We start from the raw sequence: 15,540 nt of genomic DNA, 5'->3' as shown, positions 1-15,540 counted from the left end.
ACCACATCTAACTTAGCTCTTACTTCGTCCATCTGTTCCTTCCTGATAGAGGCTACAAACTTCTTTTGTTCAGAGTCAGTGTTTTTGGTGCTGCTACTGTTAGCAAGGTTTTCGATAAGTCTCACAGCTTCCAACGGATTCCGAGTAGTGAAGTTTCCTTCACTCGCCGTATCAAGAGCCATTTGATACTGTAAGGCGATACCTCAGAAAAAAGTGCTTAGCAGCTGCACTTCGTTAAATCCGTGGTGTGGACAGTCTCGCTGGAAGAACCTAAATCTAATCCACGCATCTTTGAAGGACTCTCTAGCCTCCTGCGAGAATGTGGAAATTTTGTTCCGAAGTTCTTCAGCGCGCGCCTCATCGAAGAAGTTTCGTAAGAAAGCATTCTTGATGTCGGCCCAGGATGTTAAGGATCATGTGGGTTGCTGCCTAAGCCAGTGCATCGCTTCTCCATTCAGCGTTTATCTGAAGAGCTTGCACAGCAGATAATCTTCGGGGACTCCTTCCATCCGAATAGCAGCGATTAGATCCTCGAATCGTTCTAGATGGTCCATAAGATGCTCGTGCGGTAACCCAGAGTAGGGTATCTGCAACACGAGAGTGTAGTATTGAGGCTTCAGCTCGAAATTCTGCTTCTGGATCTCCGGAAGTCAAATAGCTGATATGTTGGAATAGTACTCATCTGGGTAATTGTAGTCGGCCAGTGGTTTCGATCGAGCGTCCTCATCTACAGGTTGAGCAGCTTTTGTAGCATCAGCATCAGGGATTACAGTCCTCTGAGCGTCTATTTTCTGACATGTTGCATTACGTATATGACTGTTCTGGTCATACAGGTTTCCGTTCTCGTCCTGTGTTAGAATAATAATGTTTACCATTTTTGACGACACGGTATCGATCGACGTACGCGATGTAGTATCGATCGTTGTCGAACGATTGGGATCGATCGACGATGATGGTCTGGTGTCGGTCGACGGTTCGTTGTGAGTATCGATCGACGACGAAGTTGTTGCGTCGAGCGATGAGAAACGTTGACCTCTACGGATGGTGCGTTCCAAGTGAGCAGGATCGTCTGAGAACAGCAAATCTTTCTCCTTGTTGCTTCTGGTACCGCTGGGCATGCACATGGAAAGACAAGAAAAAGATTATGTTAGAAAGGGGGTAGAGAAAAGAATAAGAATCAATAAAACTAAATCTAATGGCGATCAAAGCTCCCCGACAACGGCTCCAAATTTGATACCACTCAAATTACCCTAAGGAGTGTTACTGTCATCAAAAGAGGTTCAGATGTAGTACTTAGGGATCGAATCCACAAGGAGCTAGGAAACAATTAAATCTAGTGTTTTTTAATACTAAGAGTTGTAAATGTTTAAATGAAATAGCAATAGTAACAAGCGAAGTAAATAGTAAATGTAACTTGGTTGGAAATAATATTAGATGCAGGGCCACTATTCAGGTGTTGGAGATTATAATACCTATAGATGCCTATTTGTTGTATGCATGATATGTTAGAGCTCAATCGCTTAACTCAGTGATCAGCTGTCGCATGTTTCACTGGTTAACAAGCTAGATCTCGTGTCTCAACGGTTAGTATGTTGACAATGAAAGTGTCGATCGATGATCCTATTGGGACGTCGACCGATACACCTTTGCCTACGTCGACCGATAGTCAGTTGAGGACATCGATCGACGGGTTCTAGCCAGGCCTATGCGCGAGAATGATATGCCCTATTAAGATACTAAATTGGCGGTTAGCCCTCTCTAGCAGTCCTAATATGATAGATAGATGTTAGAATGGGATAACAAGGGTGCTTGAGTATGCAATCCTATGATCAAGTTCTAGTTAGCAAGGCTAAAACAAGCAATGAATATAAATCTATCATGAATATCACAACAAGGCAGATCTATAGTTTGGGGCTAATCCCACAAACCTATCTGAACCCTGGATCTAATAATTGAACTACTCAGACATAGCAAAGCAATTCATAACAATGAAGAAATAGAAATTCATAGTATAGATGAAAAGAAATGGAAACAAGGATTTCCAATCACAAGTGATCTTCTCTCCCAAACTCTCTCTTCTCTCTCAAAGTAAAACTGTAACTAAAAAGCTCTTCTGCCGTCAAAACACTTAAGCAATATATAATCTACTAGGTTAAAAACTCGTCAGGGCATTTTCGTAATTTTTCTTGGCCTTGGGTTTTAAGTCCGCTGGATCCAAAATGTCGCGTGTCTAATGTCTCGACATCGATCGATGGTACTTGTGTACATCGATCGATATTAATCTTCATCTGTCGAGGCATCTCCTGGTGTCGATCGACAGCACTGGATGCACATCGATCGATTGTTCTTCCACTCGTCGACCTCTACATGGTCAGCTCGAGTGAAATGTCCTTTAAGCTTCAAAATGCTCCAAGGTCATAGCTTTACTCCGAAATGCACCTTAACCTGAAAACATACCTAGAAGAGTAGAAAGCATAGATATATATAGAATAAAACACTTATATACCATGGATGAAACGGGTCAAATCCAAAGTATATCATAAAGCAATAGATATTTTGCGGCTTCTCCGATACCCTTTTAAGTAGCTCATAATGTACACTTCTACGAAGAAAAATATGATGCCCCTATAGCTTCGAATTGTTCCTTAAATCGGCTTCAAAGAAAAAAAAAATAGTAAAATCAAATCGTTGATCATGCATTTTCAAATTGGGATTATCTAGTAACTAGTGACGAGGATCAAGCCACTAATATCAAACTGATGAATAAAATTATAAAAATAATAACATTTTTCTTATCATTATTTATAGAAAATCAAGCACATTTGTCATAACTGTTGCTTTCTTATTTTTAATTATTTATAACTCCATTATTTTGCAACTCCTCTGTGTAAAATAATACAATTTGGGTTCACATAAAATATAATTATTTTTTTTACCAAAATTAAATTAGTACATTCTATGTTTTTAGTAAATTCATCATCTAACCACGTAAACTGAAATAGGCAATTTTATTTAAAACAAATACAACCATTGTTTATGTTTAAAACCAAATAACCTGAAAATTCTAGTTATCCAAAACCAAGCAAGTAAAAATTAGATATGATTTCAGTGTGGTATATAATTTTGTAAACCTATATTTTTGGAAAAACAAACTGAAACATGATAGAGATTTTAAATGAACATGATTAGGTGACATTAATGGCTAAAGAGGGAAAAAACAAAACAATAAAATTCAATAATCATTACATAAACAACATTAATTTTTGTTTTTTCACAAACATAAGCACTTAAAATAAACAAAAAACAACAACATTTGTATCCCAAATGCAAAACAAAAATTCAGAAAACAAAAACAACATAAAACCACAATTTTACATGTTTCGGGCGTCATGGCCACAAAATTATATTATAAGCACAAATACAAAACAAGTTTGCCTCGGAAACAACTTTAAGCAAACATCACACAGCAGTTATGAATAAACTGTGGGAGCTTATTACCACTGCACCAATATTTTAATTCTTCCCAGTGCTGCTCTTCCACGTCTGGAGAAGGACGGCATGAGTAGACTATTCCTTTCCTATGCCAAGAGTGAGAAGAGCCAACAACCAGAAGTCCATCTCCCATCGATTTAAACGCAGTCCCCCAACCAAAGGTAGTGTTTGTGCTCACAGGGACAACACCAAGTTTCTTCCAAATATTTGTGTTTATATCATATACGCGAAGCTCGTTCAAAGATGTCTCCAACATGTATAGATTGTCATCAACCACAGCTATAAGAGGCGGAGATTGGGAAGGCGTAATGAATGTCATGTCTTTCAACATGTCAGGTATCAACTCCCAAGAATTTGTGGTCTCATCATAACTTTCTCCACAAGTGAGGTGTTTATCATTCTCATCTCTGCCACCGAGGACATAAAATTTTCCACGCAAGAAACATCCTGAGCTGAACTTCCTTGCTTTATGCATTCCATTAATCATAGTCCAACTTTTTGCTTTATGCATTCCATTAATCATAGTCCAACTTTTTGCATCAGCATTATACTTTTCCACATTTCGCACAACAATAGGGTTTCCATTGTCATCCATTTGAATGCCTCCTGCAAAGAATGCGGTTTTTCCATGGCTAGCAGAACCGTACATGACCCTCGGTGTGATCATTGAAGGACCTTTGAACCACTTATGATTCTCTAGCTCGTAGCAAAACACCACAATTCCCTCTATTTCTCTTCCAATGACAATTAGTTGAGTACCCACACATATTGTTTCCTTATCGCTGTGGAAAAAGCAATAATCAGAAGAAGGAACTTTAGGAAGTCTCTGAAAGGTTTTAAAATCCTTATCAAACATTTCCCAATTTGATCCAGCCCCTGAATGCAAAATCACGTAGGGTTTTACAAGTCCCTTTTCTTGTCTCACCCTGAAAATTTCACCACTTTTTAACAACTGCAAAAATTTCTTGTTAAGAAACTGCAGTTTCCAGTATTCGAAGCATGGAAGACGAGCAAAGATCTCGACCTCAAGCTCGTACAAAAGCTTATGATGAACATAGCATCCATCATGAGATTTTAAACCTGCAAGATTCTGAAATATATTTGTAACTTCTCCTTTTTCTTCCTCATCGGAATCATAACAAGGTTTCACATTCAGGTCAGGTATGTTGGGTTTAATGCCAACAATTGAAATCTTCCTTCGTTTAGATTGGCTCAAGCTAGCTCCAACTTTAGGAGTCTGGTCATCCCTTAGAATTAGCATATCTTGATTTATTTTAGCCATATCTTTTGACATCATTTCCTGTAAATTCCAAAATAATACTTTGAGTAACATCACTCAGTTGCAAAAAACTGACTGAACAAATTTACTACATATAGTTACAAATTTAAGAATTAGAACTCCCAATATTTATTCAAAATAAACAAGAAATATTTTTTTTTATATAAACTGGAAAGTCAAAGAGATTCAAAATTGCATTAGCTAAGTTGAAGTCAATAATGTTTTTTTTTTAATAATTATTAGTTAATGTTTTTGTAAACTTCTGATGTATTCAGAAATTGATACTTCAAGAGAGTAAAAAATAAATATAATCATTATTTTAAACAATTGCGAGAGCTAATATAAATAAAACAACAGAATAAATGCAATCTTAAATTTTGTAACACGATAGAAATGGAAAATCACAGTTCTAAAAACATATAATTACAAGCTTTTTATGATTACAATTTTTACTATTTAGAGAACTTAGAAAATATGAAAATGGGAATATGTATTATTTAATGTAAATTAATAAAATATAATTTCAAAAAAGCATATTATGACAAAGATAGATATATTTTATGATTGATAGTGATACAGTATAAAAATCTGAGTATGAACTATTATAATTAGTGATTAGGTTTATTATAAAATTTGCATGTGTACCTTAATAGCTTATAGAAAATGCTTTATTGAACTCACACTTTAGTCCCAATTATATATTGTTAGATGAAAAGATACATATGAAATCATGACTCAGTTACTCAGATATATATTTATATTATATCTGTTTTAAATTCTCTACCATAATTATTATGTTTTGTTTAATTTTCTTACCATAGTAATGCAATATGGTTATTCAGCCTTCTACCATAAATCAAAGTAATACATTCTCTAGAGATTTTGACTAAACGTTTGTTAGTTTGTTTAAGTTTTTCCCATACATCATAAAACTACTAATTAGTGACTCCTTGCAGGTTTGACTATTTTTTTGTTAATTGTTTGAGAATATTTATCACTTTGACAGAAATAGTTTTTTGAATAATTTTTGGCTTTCAGTTAACTTACTTATTTTAATTCATTGGAATTTTAAAAAGTATGTATGCATTAATAAAGAACTTAATAAATAACAAATTTAATACCTGTGAAATAAAAAGGTCACATTTCAAATTAAAAGATTACGTTCCAGTTATAATGAAATTCAATTTGTCTATTTTTTCTTCGATCAAAGTCGATTTGTATATATAACACATAAACTTTAGAAATAGAAAGTCAAGTATTAATTTAACACCCTATGATTAACCTGATTCAAACCAAACTGTATTTAGTTACTCTTAGATTATAAAAAAGTATTTTTAATTATAAAGCAATAGATATTTTACGGCTTCTCTGATACCCTTTTAAGTAGCTCACAATGTTCACTTCTACGAAGAAAAATCTGATGCCCCTATAGCTTCGAATTGTTCCTTAAATCGGCTTCAAAGAAAAAAAAAAATAGTAAAATCAAATCGTTGATCATGCATTTTCAAATTGGGATTATCTAGTAACTAGTGACGAGGATCAAGCCACTAATATCAAACTGATGAATAATATTATAAAAATAATAACATTTTTCTTATCATTATTTATAGAAAAACAAGCACATTTTTCATAACTGTTGCTTTCTTATTTTTAATTATTTATAACTCCATTATTCTGCAACTCCTCTGTGTAAATAATACAATTTGGGTTCACATAAAATATAATAATTTTTCTTACCAAAATTAAATTAGTACATTCTATGTTTTTAGTAAATCCATCATCTAACCATGTAAAATGAAATAGGCAATTTTATTTTTTTAAAATACAACCATTGTTTATGGTTAAAACCAAATAACCTGAAAATTCTAGTTATCCAAACCAAGCAAGTAAAAATTAGATATGATTTCAGTGTGGTATATAATTTTGTAAACCTATATTTTTGGAAAAACAAACTGAAACATGATAGAGATTTTAAATGAACATGATTAGGTGACATTAATGCCTAAAGAGGGGAAAAACAAGACAATAAAGTTCAATAATCATTACATAAACAACATTAATCTTTGTTTTTTTGCACAAACATAAGCACTTAAGATAAACGAAAAACAACAACATTTGTATCTCAAATGCCAAACAAAAATTCAGAAAACAAAAACAACATAAAGCCACAATTTTAATTGTTTTGGGCGTCATGGCCACAAAATTATTGTAAGCACAAATACAAAACAAGTTTGCCTCGGAAACAACTTTAAGCAAACATCACACAGCAGTTATGAATAAACTGTGGGAGCTTAGCACCACTGCACCAATATTTTAATTCTTCCCAGTGCTGCTCTTCCACGTCTGGAGAAGGACGGCATGAGTAGACTATTCCTTTCCTATGCCAAGAGTGAGAAGAGCCAACAACCAGAAGTCTATCTCCCATCGATTTAAACGCAGTCCCCCAACCAAAGGTAGTGTTTGTGCTCACAGGGACAACACCAAGTTTCTTCCAAATATTTGTGTTTATATCATATACGCGAAGCTCGTTCAAAGATGTCTCCAACATGTATAGATTGTCATCAACAACAGCTATAAGAGGCGGAGATTGGGAAGGCGTAATGAATGTCATGTCTTTCAACATGTCAGGTATCAACTCCCAAGAATTTGTGGTCTCTTCATAACTTTCTCCACAAGTGAGGTGTTTATCATTTTCATCTCTGCCACCGAGGACATAAAATTTTCCACGCAAGAAACATCCTGAGCTGAACTTCTTTACTTTATGCATTCCATTAATCATAGTCCAACTTTTTGCATCAGCATTATACTTTTCCACAGTTCGCACAACAATAGGGTTTCCATTGTCATCCATTTGAATGCCTCCTGCAAAGAATGCGGTTTTTCCATGGCTAGCAACCGTACATGACCCTCGGTGTGATCATTGAAGGACCTTTGAACCACTTATGATTCTCTAGCTCGTAGCGAAACACCACAATTCCCTCTATTTCTCTTCCAATGACAATTAATTGAGTACCCACACATATTGTTTCCTTATCGCTGTGGAAAAAGCAATAATCAGAAGAAGGAACTTTAGGAAGTCTCTGAAAGGTTTTAAAATCCTTATCAAACATTTCCCAATTTGATCCAGCCCCTGAATGCAAAATCACGTAGGGTTTTACAAGTCCCTTTTCTTGTCTCACCCTGAAAATTTCACCACTTTTTAACAACTGCAAAAATTTCTTGTTAAGAAACTGCAGTTTCCAGTATTCGAAGCATGGAAGACGAGCAAAGATCTCGACCTCAAGCTCGTACAAAAGCTTATGATGAACATAGCATCCATCATGAGATTTTAAACCTGCAAGATTCTGAAATATATTTGTAACTTCTCCTTTTTCTTCCTCATCGGAATCATAACAAGGTTTCACATTCAGGTCAGGTATGTTGGGTTTAATGCCAACAATTGAAATCTTCCTTCGTTTAGATTGGCTCAAGCTAGCTCCAACTTTAGGAGTCTGGTCATCCCTTAGCATTAGCATATCTTGATTTATTTTAGCCATATCTTTTGACATCATTTCCTGTAAATTCCAAAATAATACTTTGAGTAACATCACTCAGTTGCAAAAAACTGACTGAACAAATTTACTACATATAGTTACAAATTTAAGAATTAGAACTCCCAATATTTATTCAAAATAAACAAGAAATATTTTTTTTTATATAAACTGGAAAGTCAAAGAGATTCAAAATTGCATTAGCTAAATTGAAGTCAATAATGTTTTTTTTAATAATTATTAGTTAATGTTTTTGTAAACTTCTGATGTATTCAGAAATTGATACTTCAAGAGAGTAAAAAATAAATATAATCATTATTTTAAACAATTGCGAGAGCTAATATAAATAAAACAACAGAATAAATGCAATCTTAAATTTTGTAACACGATAGAAATGGAAAATCACAGTTCTAAAAACATATAATTACAAGCTTTTTATGATTACAATTTTTACTATTTAGAGAACTTAGAAAATATGAAAATGGGAATATGTATTATTTAATGTAAATTAATAAAATATAATTTCAAAAAAGCATATTATGACAAAGATAGATATATTTTATGATTGATAGTGATACAGTATAAAAATCTGAGTATGAACTATTATAATTAGTGATTAGGTTTATTATAAAATTTGCATGTGTACCTTAATAGCTTATAGAAAATGCTTTATTGAACTCACACTTTAGTCCCAATTATATATTGTTAGATGAAAAGATACATATGAAATCATGACTCAGTTACTCAGATATATATTTATAGTATATCTGTTTTAAATTCTCTACCATAATTATTATCTTTTGTTTAATTTTCTTACCATAGTAATGCAATATGGTTATTCAGCCTTCTACCATAAATCAAAGTAATACATTCTCTAGAGATTTTGACTAAACGTTTGTTAGTTTGTTTAAGTTTTTCCCATACATCATAAAACTACTAATTAGTGACTCCTTGCAGGTTTGACTATTTTTTTGTTAATTGTTTGAGAATATTTATCACTTTGACAGAAATAGTTTTTTGAATAATTTTTGGCTTTCAGTTAACTTACTTATTTTAATTCATTGGAATTTTAAAAAGTATGTATGCATTAATAAAGAACTTAATAAATAACAAATTTAATACCTGTGAAATAAAAAGGTCACATTTCAAATTAAAAGATTACGTTCCAGTTATAATGAAATTCAATTTGTCTATTTTTTCTTCGATCAAAGTCGATTTGTATATATAACACATAAACTTTAGAAATAGAAAGTCAAGTATTAATTTAACACCCTATGATTAACCTGATTCAAACCAAACTGTATTTAGTTACTCTTAGATTATAAAAAAGTATTTTTTATTATAAAGCAATAGATATTTTGCGGCTTCTCTGATACCCTTTTAAGTAGCTCACAATGTTCACTTCTACGAAGAAAAATCTGATGCCCCTATAGCTTCGAATTGTTCCTTAAATCGGCTTCAAAGAAAAAAAATATAGTAAAGTCAAATCGTTGATCATGCATTTTCAAATTGGGATTATCTAGTAACTAGTGACGGGGATCAAGCCACTAATATCAAACTGATGAATAATATTATAAAAATAATAACATTTTTCTTATCATTATTTATAGAAAAACAAGCACATTTGTCATAACTGTTGCTTTCTTATTTTTAATTATTTATAACTCCATTATTTTGCAACTCCTCTGTGTAAATAATACAATTTGGGTTCACATAAAATATAATAATTTTTCTTACCAAAATTAAATTAGTACATTCTATGTTTTTAGTAAATCCATCATCTAACCATGTAAAATGAAATAGGCAATTTTATTTTTTAAAAATATAACCATTGTTTATGGTTAAAACCAAATAACCTGAAAATTCTAGTTATCCAAACCAAGCAAGTAAAAATTAGATATGATTTCAGTGTGGTATATAATTTTGTAAACCTATATTTTTGGAAAAACAAACTGAAACATGATAGAAATTTTAAATGAACATGATTAGGTGACATTAATGTCTAAAGAGGGGAAAAACAAGATAATAAAGTCCAATAATCATTACATAAACAACATTAATCTTTGTTTTTTTGCACAAACATAAGCACTTAAGATAAACGAAAAAACAACAATATTTGTATCTCAAATGCCAAACAAAAATTCAGAAAAAAAAACAACATAAAGCCACAATTTTAATTGTTTTGGGCGTCATGGCCACAAAATTATTGTAAGCACAAATACAAAACAAGTTTGCCTCGGAAACAACTTTAAGCAAACATCACACAACAGTTATGAATAAACTGTGGGAGCTTAGCACCACTGCACCAATATTTTAATTCTTCCCAGTGCTGCTCTTCCACGTCTGAAGAAGGACGGCATGAGTAGACTATTCCTTTCCTATGCCAAGAGTGAGAAGAGCCAACAACCAGAAGTCTATCTCCCATCGATTTAAACGCAGTCCCCCAACCAAAGGTAGTGTTTGTGCTCACAGGGACAACACCAAGTTTCTTCCAAATATTTGTGTTTATATCATATACGCGAAGCTCGTTCAAAGATGTCTCCAACATGTATAGATTGTCATCAACCACAGCTATATGAGGCGGAGATTGGGAAGGCGTAATGAATGTCATGTCTTTCAACATGTCAGGTATCAACTCCCAAGAATTTGTGGTCTCATCATAACTTTCTCCACAAGTGAGGTGTTTATCATTCTCATCTCTGCCACCGAGGACATAAAATTTTCCACGCAAGAAACATCCTGAGCTGAACTTCCTTGCTTTATGCATTCCATTAATCATAGTCCAACTTTTTGCATCAGCATTATACTTTTCCACAGTTCGCACAACAATAGGGTTTCCATTGTCATCCATTTGAATGCCTCCTGCAAAGAATGCGGTTTTTCCATGGCTAGCAGAACCGTACATGACCCTCGGTGTGATCATTGAAGGACCTTTGAACCACTTATGATTCTCTAGCTCGTAGCGAAACACCACAATTCCCTCTATTTCTCTTCCAATGACAATTAGTTGAGTACCCACACATATTGTTTCCTTATCGCTGTGGAAAAAGCAATAGTCAGAAGAAGGAACTTTAGGAAGTCTCTGAAAGGTTTTAAAATCCTTATCAAACATTTCCCAATTTGATCCAGCCCCTGAATGCAAAATCACGTAGGGTTTTACAAGTCCCTTTTCTTGTCTCACCCTGAAAATTTCACCACTTTTTAACAACTGCAAAAATTTCTTGTTAAGAAACTGCAGTTTCCAGTATTCGAAGCATGGAAGACGAGCAAAGATCTCGACCTCAAGCTCGTACAAAAGCTTATGATGAACATAGCATCCATCATGAGATTTTAAACCTGCAAGATTCTGAAATATATTTGTAACTTCTCCTTTTTCTTCCTCATCGGAATCATAACAAGGTTTCACATTCAGGTCAGGTATGTTGGGTTTAATGCCAACAATTGAAATCTTCCTTCGTTTAGATTGGCTCAAGCTAGCTCCAACTTTAGGAGTCTGGTCATCCCTTAGCATTAGCATATCTTGATTTATTTTAGCCATATCTTTTGACATCATTTCCTGTAAATTCCAAAATAATACTTTGAGTAACATCACTCAGTTGCAAAAAACTGACTGAACAAATTTACTACATATAGTTACAAATTTAAGAATTAGAACTCCCAATATTTATTCAAAATAAACAAGAAATATTTTTTTTTATATAAACTGGAAAGTCAAAGAGATTCAAAATTGCATTAGCTAAATTGAAGTCAATAATTTTTTTTTAATAATTATTAGTTAATGTTTTTGTAAACTTCTGATGTATTCAGAAATTGATACTTCAAGAGAGTAAAAAATAAATATAATCATTATTTTAAACAATTGCGAGAGCTAATATAAATAAAACAACAGAATAAATGCAATCTTAAATTTTGTAACACGATAGAAATGGAAAATCACAGTTCTAAAAACATATAATTACAAGCTTTTTATGATTACAATTTTTACTATTTAGAGAACTTAGAAAATATGAAAATGGGAATATGTATTATTTAATGTAAATTAATAAAATATAATTTCAAAAAAGCATATTATGACAAAGATAGATATATTTTATGATTGATAGTGATACAGTATAAAAATCTGAGTATGAACTATTATAATTAGTGATTAGGTTTATTATAAAATTTGCATGTGTACCTTAATAGCTTATAGAAAATGCTTTATTGAACTCACACTTTAGTCCCAATTATATATTGTTAGATGAAAAGATACATATGAAATCATGACTCAGTTACTCAGATATATATTTATATTATATCTGTTTTAAATTCTCTACCATAATTATTATCTTTTGTTTAATTTTCTTACCATAGTAATGCAATATGGTTATTCAGCCTTCTACCATAAATCAAAGTAATACATTCTCTAGAGATTTTGACTAAACGTTTGTTAGTTTGTTTAAGTTTTTCCCATACATCATAAAACTACTAATTAGTGACTCCTTGCAGGTTTGACTATTTTTTTGTTAATTGTTTGAGAATATTTATCACTTTGACAGAAATAGTTTTTTGAATAATTTTTGGCTTTCAGTTAACTTACTTATTTTAATTCATTGGAATTTTAAAAAGTATGTATGCATTAATAAAGAACTTAATAAATAACAAATTTAATACCTGTGAAATAAAAAGGTCACATTTCAAATTAAAAGATTACGTTCCAGTTATAATGAAATTCAATTTGTCTATTTTTTCTTCGATCAAAGTCGATTTGTATATATAACACATAAACTTTAGAAATAGAAAGTCAAGTATTAATTTAACACCCTATGATTAACCTGATTCAAACCAAACTGTATTTAGTTACTCTTAGATTATAAAAAAGTATTTTTTATTATAAAGCAATAGATATTTTGCGGCTTCTCTGATACCCTTTTAAGTAGCTCACAATGTTCACTTCTACGAAGAAAAATCTGATGCCCCTATAGCTTCGAATTGTTCCTTAAATCGGCTTCAAAGAAAAAAAAATATAGTAAAGTCAAATCGTTGATCATGCATTTTCAAATTGGGATTATCTAGTAACTAGTGACGGGGATCAAGCCACTAATATCAAACTGATGAATAATATTATAAAAATAATAACATTTTTCTTATCATTATTTATAGAAAAACAAGCACATTTGTCATAACTGTTGCTTTCTTATTTTTAATTATTTATAACTCCATTATTTTGCAACTCCTCTGTGTAAATAATACAATTTGGGTTCACATAAAATATAATAATTTTTCTTACCAAAATTAAATTAGTACATTCTATGTTTTTAGTAAATCCATCATCTAACCATGTAAAATGAAATAGGCAATTTTATTTTTAAAAAATACAACCATTGTTTATGGTTAAAACCAAATAACCTGAAAATTCTAGTTATCCAAACCAAGCAAGTAAAAATTAGATATGATTTCAGTGTGGTATATAATTTTGTAAACCTATATTTTTGGAAAAACAAACTGAAACATGATAGAGATTTTAAATGAACATGATTAGGTGACATTAATGTCTAAAGAGGGGAAAAACAAGACAATAAAGTTCAATAATCATTACATAAACAACATTAATCTTTGTTTTTTTGCACAAACATAAGCACTTAAGATAAACGAAAAACAACAACATTTGTATCTCAAATGCCAAACAAAAATTCAGAAAACAAAAACAACATAAAGCCACAATTTTAATTGTTTTGGGCGTCATGGCCACAAAATTATTGTAAGCACAAATACAAAACAAGTTTGCCTCGGAAACAACTTTAAGCAAACATCACACAGCAGTTATGAATAAACTGTGGGAGCTTAGCACCACTGCACCAATATTTTAATTCTTCCCAGTGCTGCTCTTCCACGTCTGGAGAAGGACGGCATGAGTAGACTATTCCTTTCCTATGCCAAGAGTGAGAAGAGCCAACAACCAGAAGTCTATCTCCCATCGATTTAAACGCAGTCCCCCAACCAAAGGTAGTGTTTGTGCTCACAGGGACAACACCAAGTTTCTTCCAAATATTTGTGTTTATATCATATACGCGAAGCTCGTTCAAAGATGTCTCCAACATGTATAGATTGTCATCAACCACAGCTATAAGAGGCGGAGATTGGGAAGGCGTAATGAATGTCATGTCTTTCAACATGTCAGGTATCAACTCCCAAGAATTTGTGGTCTCATCATAACTTTCTCCACAAGTGAGGTGTTTATCATTCTCATCTCTGCCACCGAGGACATAAAATTTTCCACGCAAGAAACATCCTGAGCTGAACTTCCTTGCTTTATGCATTCCATTAATCATAGTCCAACTTTTTGCATCAGCATTATACTTTTCCACAGTTCGCACAACAATAGGGTTTCCATTGTCATCCATTTGAATGCCTCCTGCAAAGAATGCGGTTTTTCCATGGCTAGCAGAACCGTACATGACCCTCGGTGTGATCATTGAAGGACCTTTGAACCACTTATGATTCTCTAGCTCGTAGCGAAACACCACAATTCCCTCTATTTCTCTTCCAATGACAATTAGTTGAGTACCCACACATATTGTTTCCTTATCGCTGTGGAAAAAGCAATAGTCAGAAGAAGGAACTTTAGGAAGTCTCTGAAAGGTTTTAAAATCCTTATCAAACATTTCCCAATTTGATCCAGCCCCTGAATGCAAAATCACGTAGGGTTTTACAAGTCCCTTTTCTTGTCTCACCCTGAAAATTTCACCACTTTTTAACAACTGCAAAAATTTCTTGTTAAGAAACTGCAGTTTCCAGTATTCGAAGCATGGAAGACGAGCAAAGATCTCGACCTCAAGCTCGTACAAAAGCTTATGATGAACATAGCATCCATCATGAGATTTTAAACCTGCAAGATTCTGAAATATATTTGTAACTTCTCCTTTTTCTTCCTCATCGGAATCATAACAAGGTTTCACATTCAGGTCAGGTATGTTGGGTTTAATGCCAACAATTGAAATCTTCCTTCGTTTAGATTGGCTCAAGCTAGCTCCAACTTTAGGAGTCTGGTCATCCCTTAGCATTAGCATATCTTGATTTATTTTAGCCATATCTTTTGACATCATTTCCTGTAAATTCCAAAATAATACTTTGAGTAACATCACTCAGTTGCAAAAAACTGACTGAACAAATTTACTACATATAGTTACAAATTTAAGAATTAGAACTCCCAATATTTATTCAAAATAAACAAGAAATATTTTTTTTTATATAAACTGG

At 32.7% G+C, this 15,540-nt stretch overlaps 3 protein-coding genes, 1 non-coding gene and 1 pseudogene across 4 annotated transcripts; 1 reads left to right on the top strand and 4 right to left on the bottom strand.

The window, feature by feature from the left end:
- Window positions 1-237: 237 nt before the first annotated feature.
- LOC117129724 lies at window positions 238-343 on the top strand. Its single transcript, XR_004453330.1, has one exon. It is a non-coding gene; the product is annotated as a small nucleolar RNA R71 (small nucleolar RNA).
- A 2,193-nt stretch (window positions 344-2,536) lies between these two features.
- On the bottom strand, window positions 2,537-4,868 carry LOC117129711 (F-box/kelch-repeat protein At3g27150-like). Its single transcript, XM_033282997.1, has one exon. The coding sequence runs from the start codon at window positions 4,823-4,825 to the stop codon at window positions 3,449-3,451; it is 1,377 nt and encodes a 458-aa protein (XP_033138888.1). The 5' UTR covers window positions 4,826-4,868; the 3' UTR covers window positions 2,537-3,448.
- An 880-nt stretch (window positions 4,869-5,748) lies between these two features.
- On the bottom strand, window positions 5,749-8,407 carry LOC117129716 (annotated as a pseudogene).
- Window positions 8,408-9,265: 858 nt separating this feature from the next.
- Window positions 9,266-11,908, bottom strand: LOC117129713 (F-box/kelch-repeat protein At3g27150-like). Its single transcript, XM_033282999.1, has one exon. The coding sequence runs from the start codon at window positions 11,888-11,890 to the stop codon at window positions 10,550-10,552; it is 1,341 nt and encodes a 446-aa protein (XP_033138890.1). The 5' UTR covers window positions 11,891-11,908; the 3' UTR covers window positions 9,266-10,549.
- A 902-nt stretch (window positions 11,909-12,810) lies between these two features.
- LOC117129712 (F-box/kelch-repeat protein At3g27150-like) lies at window positions 12,811-15,471 on the bottom strand. Its single transcript, XM_033282998.1, has one exon. The coding sequence runs from the start codon at window positions 15,420-15,422 to the stop codon at window positions 14,082-14,084; it is 1,341 nt and encodes a 446-aa protein (XP_033138889.1). The 5' UTR covers window positions 15,423-15,471; the 3' UTR covers window positions 12,811-14,081.
- Window positions 15,472-15,540: the final 69 nt, after the last annotated feature.

Source organism: Brassica rapa, unplaced genomic scaffold, assembly GCF_000309985.2.
Source record: "Brassica rapa cultivar Chiifu-401-42 unplaced genomic scaffold, CAAS_Brap_v3.01 Scaffold0073, whole genome shotgun sequence".
NCBI lineage: Eukaryota > Viridiplantae > Streptophyta > Magnoliopsida > Brassicales > Brassicaceae > Brassica > Brassica rapa.
The sequence above is the reverse complement of the archived record's forward strand: the minus strand, read 5'-3'. Positions and strand labels throughout refer to the sequence as shown.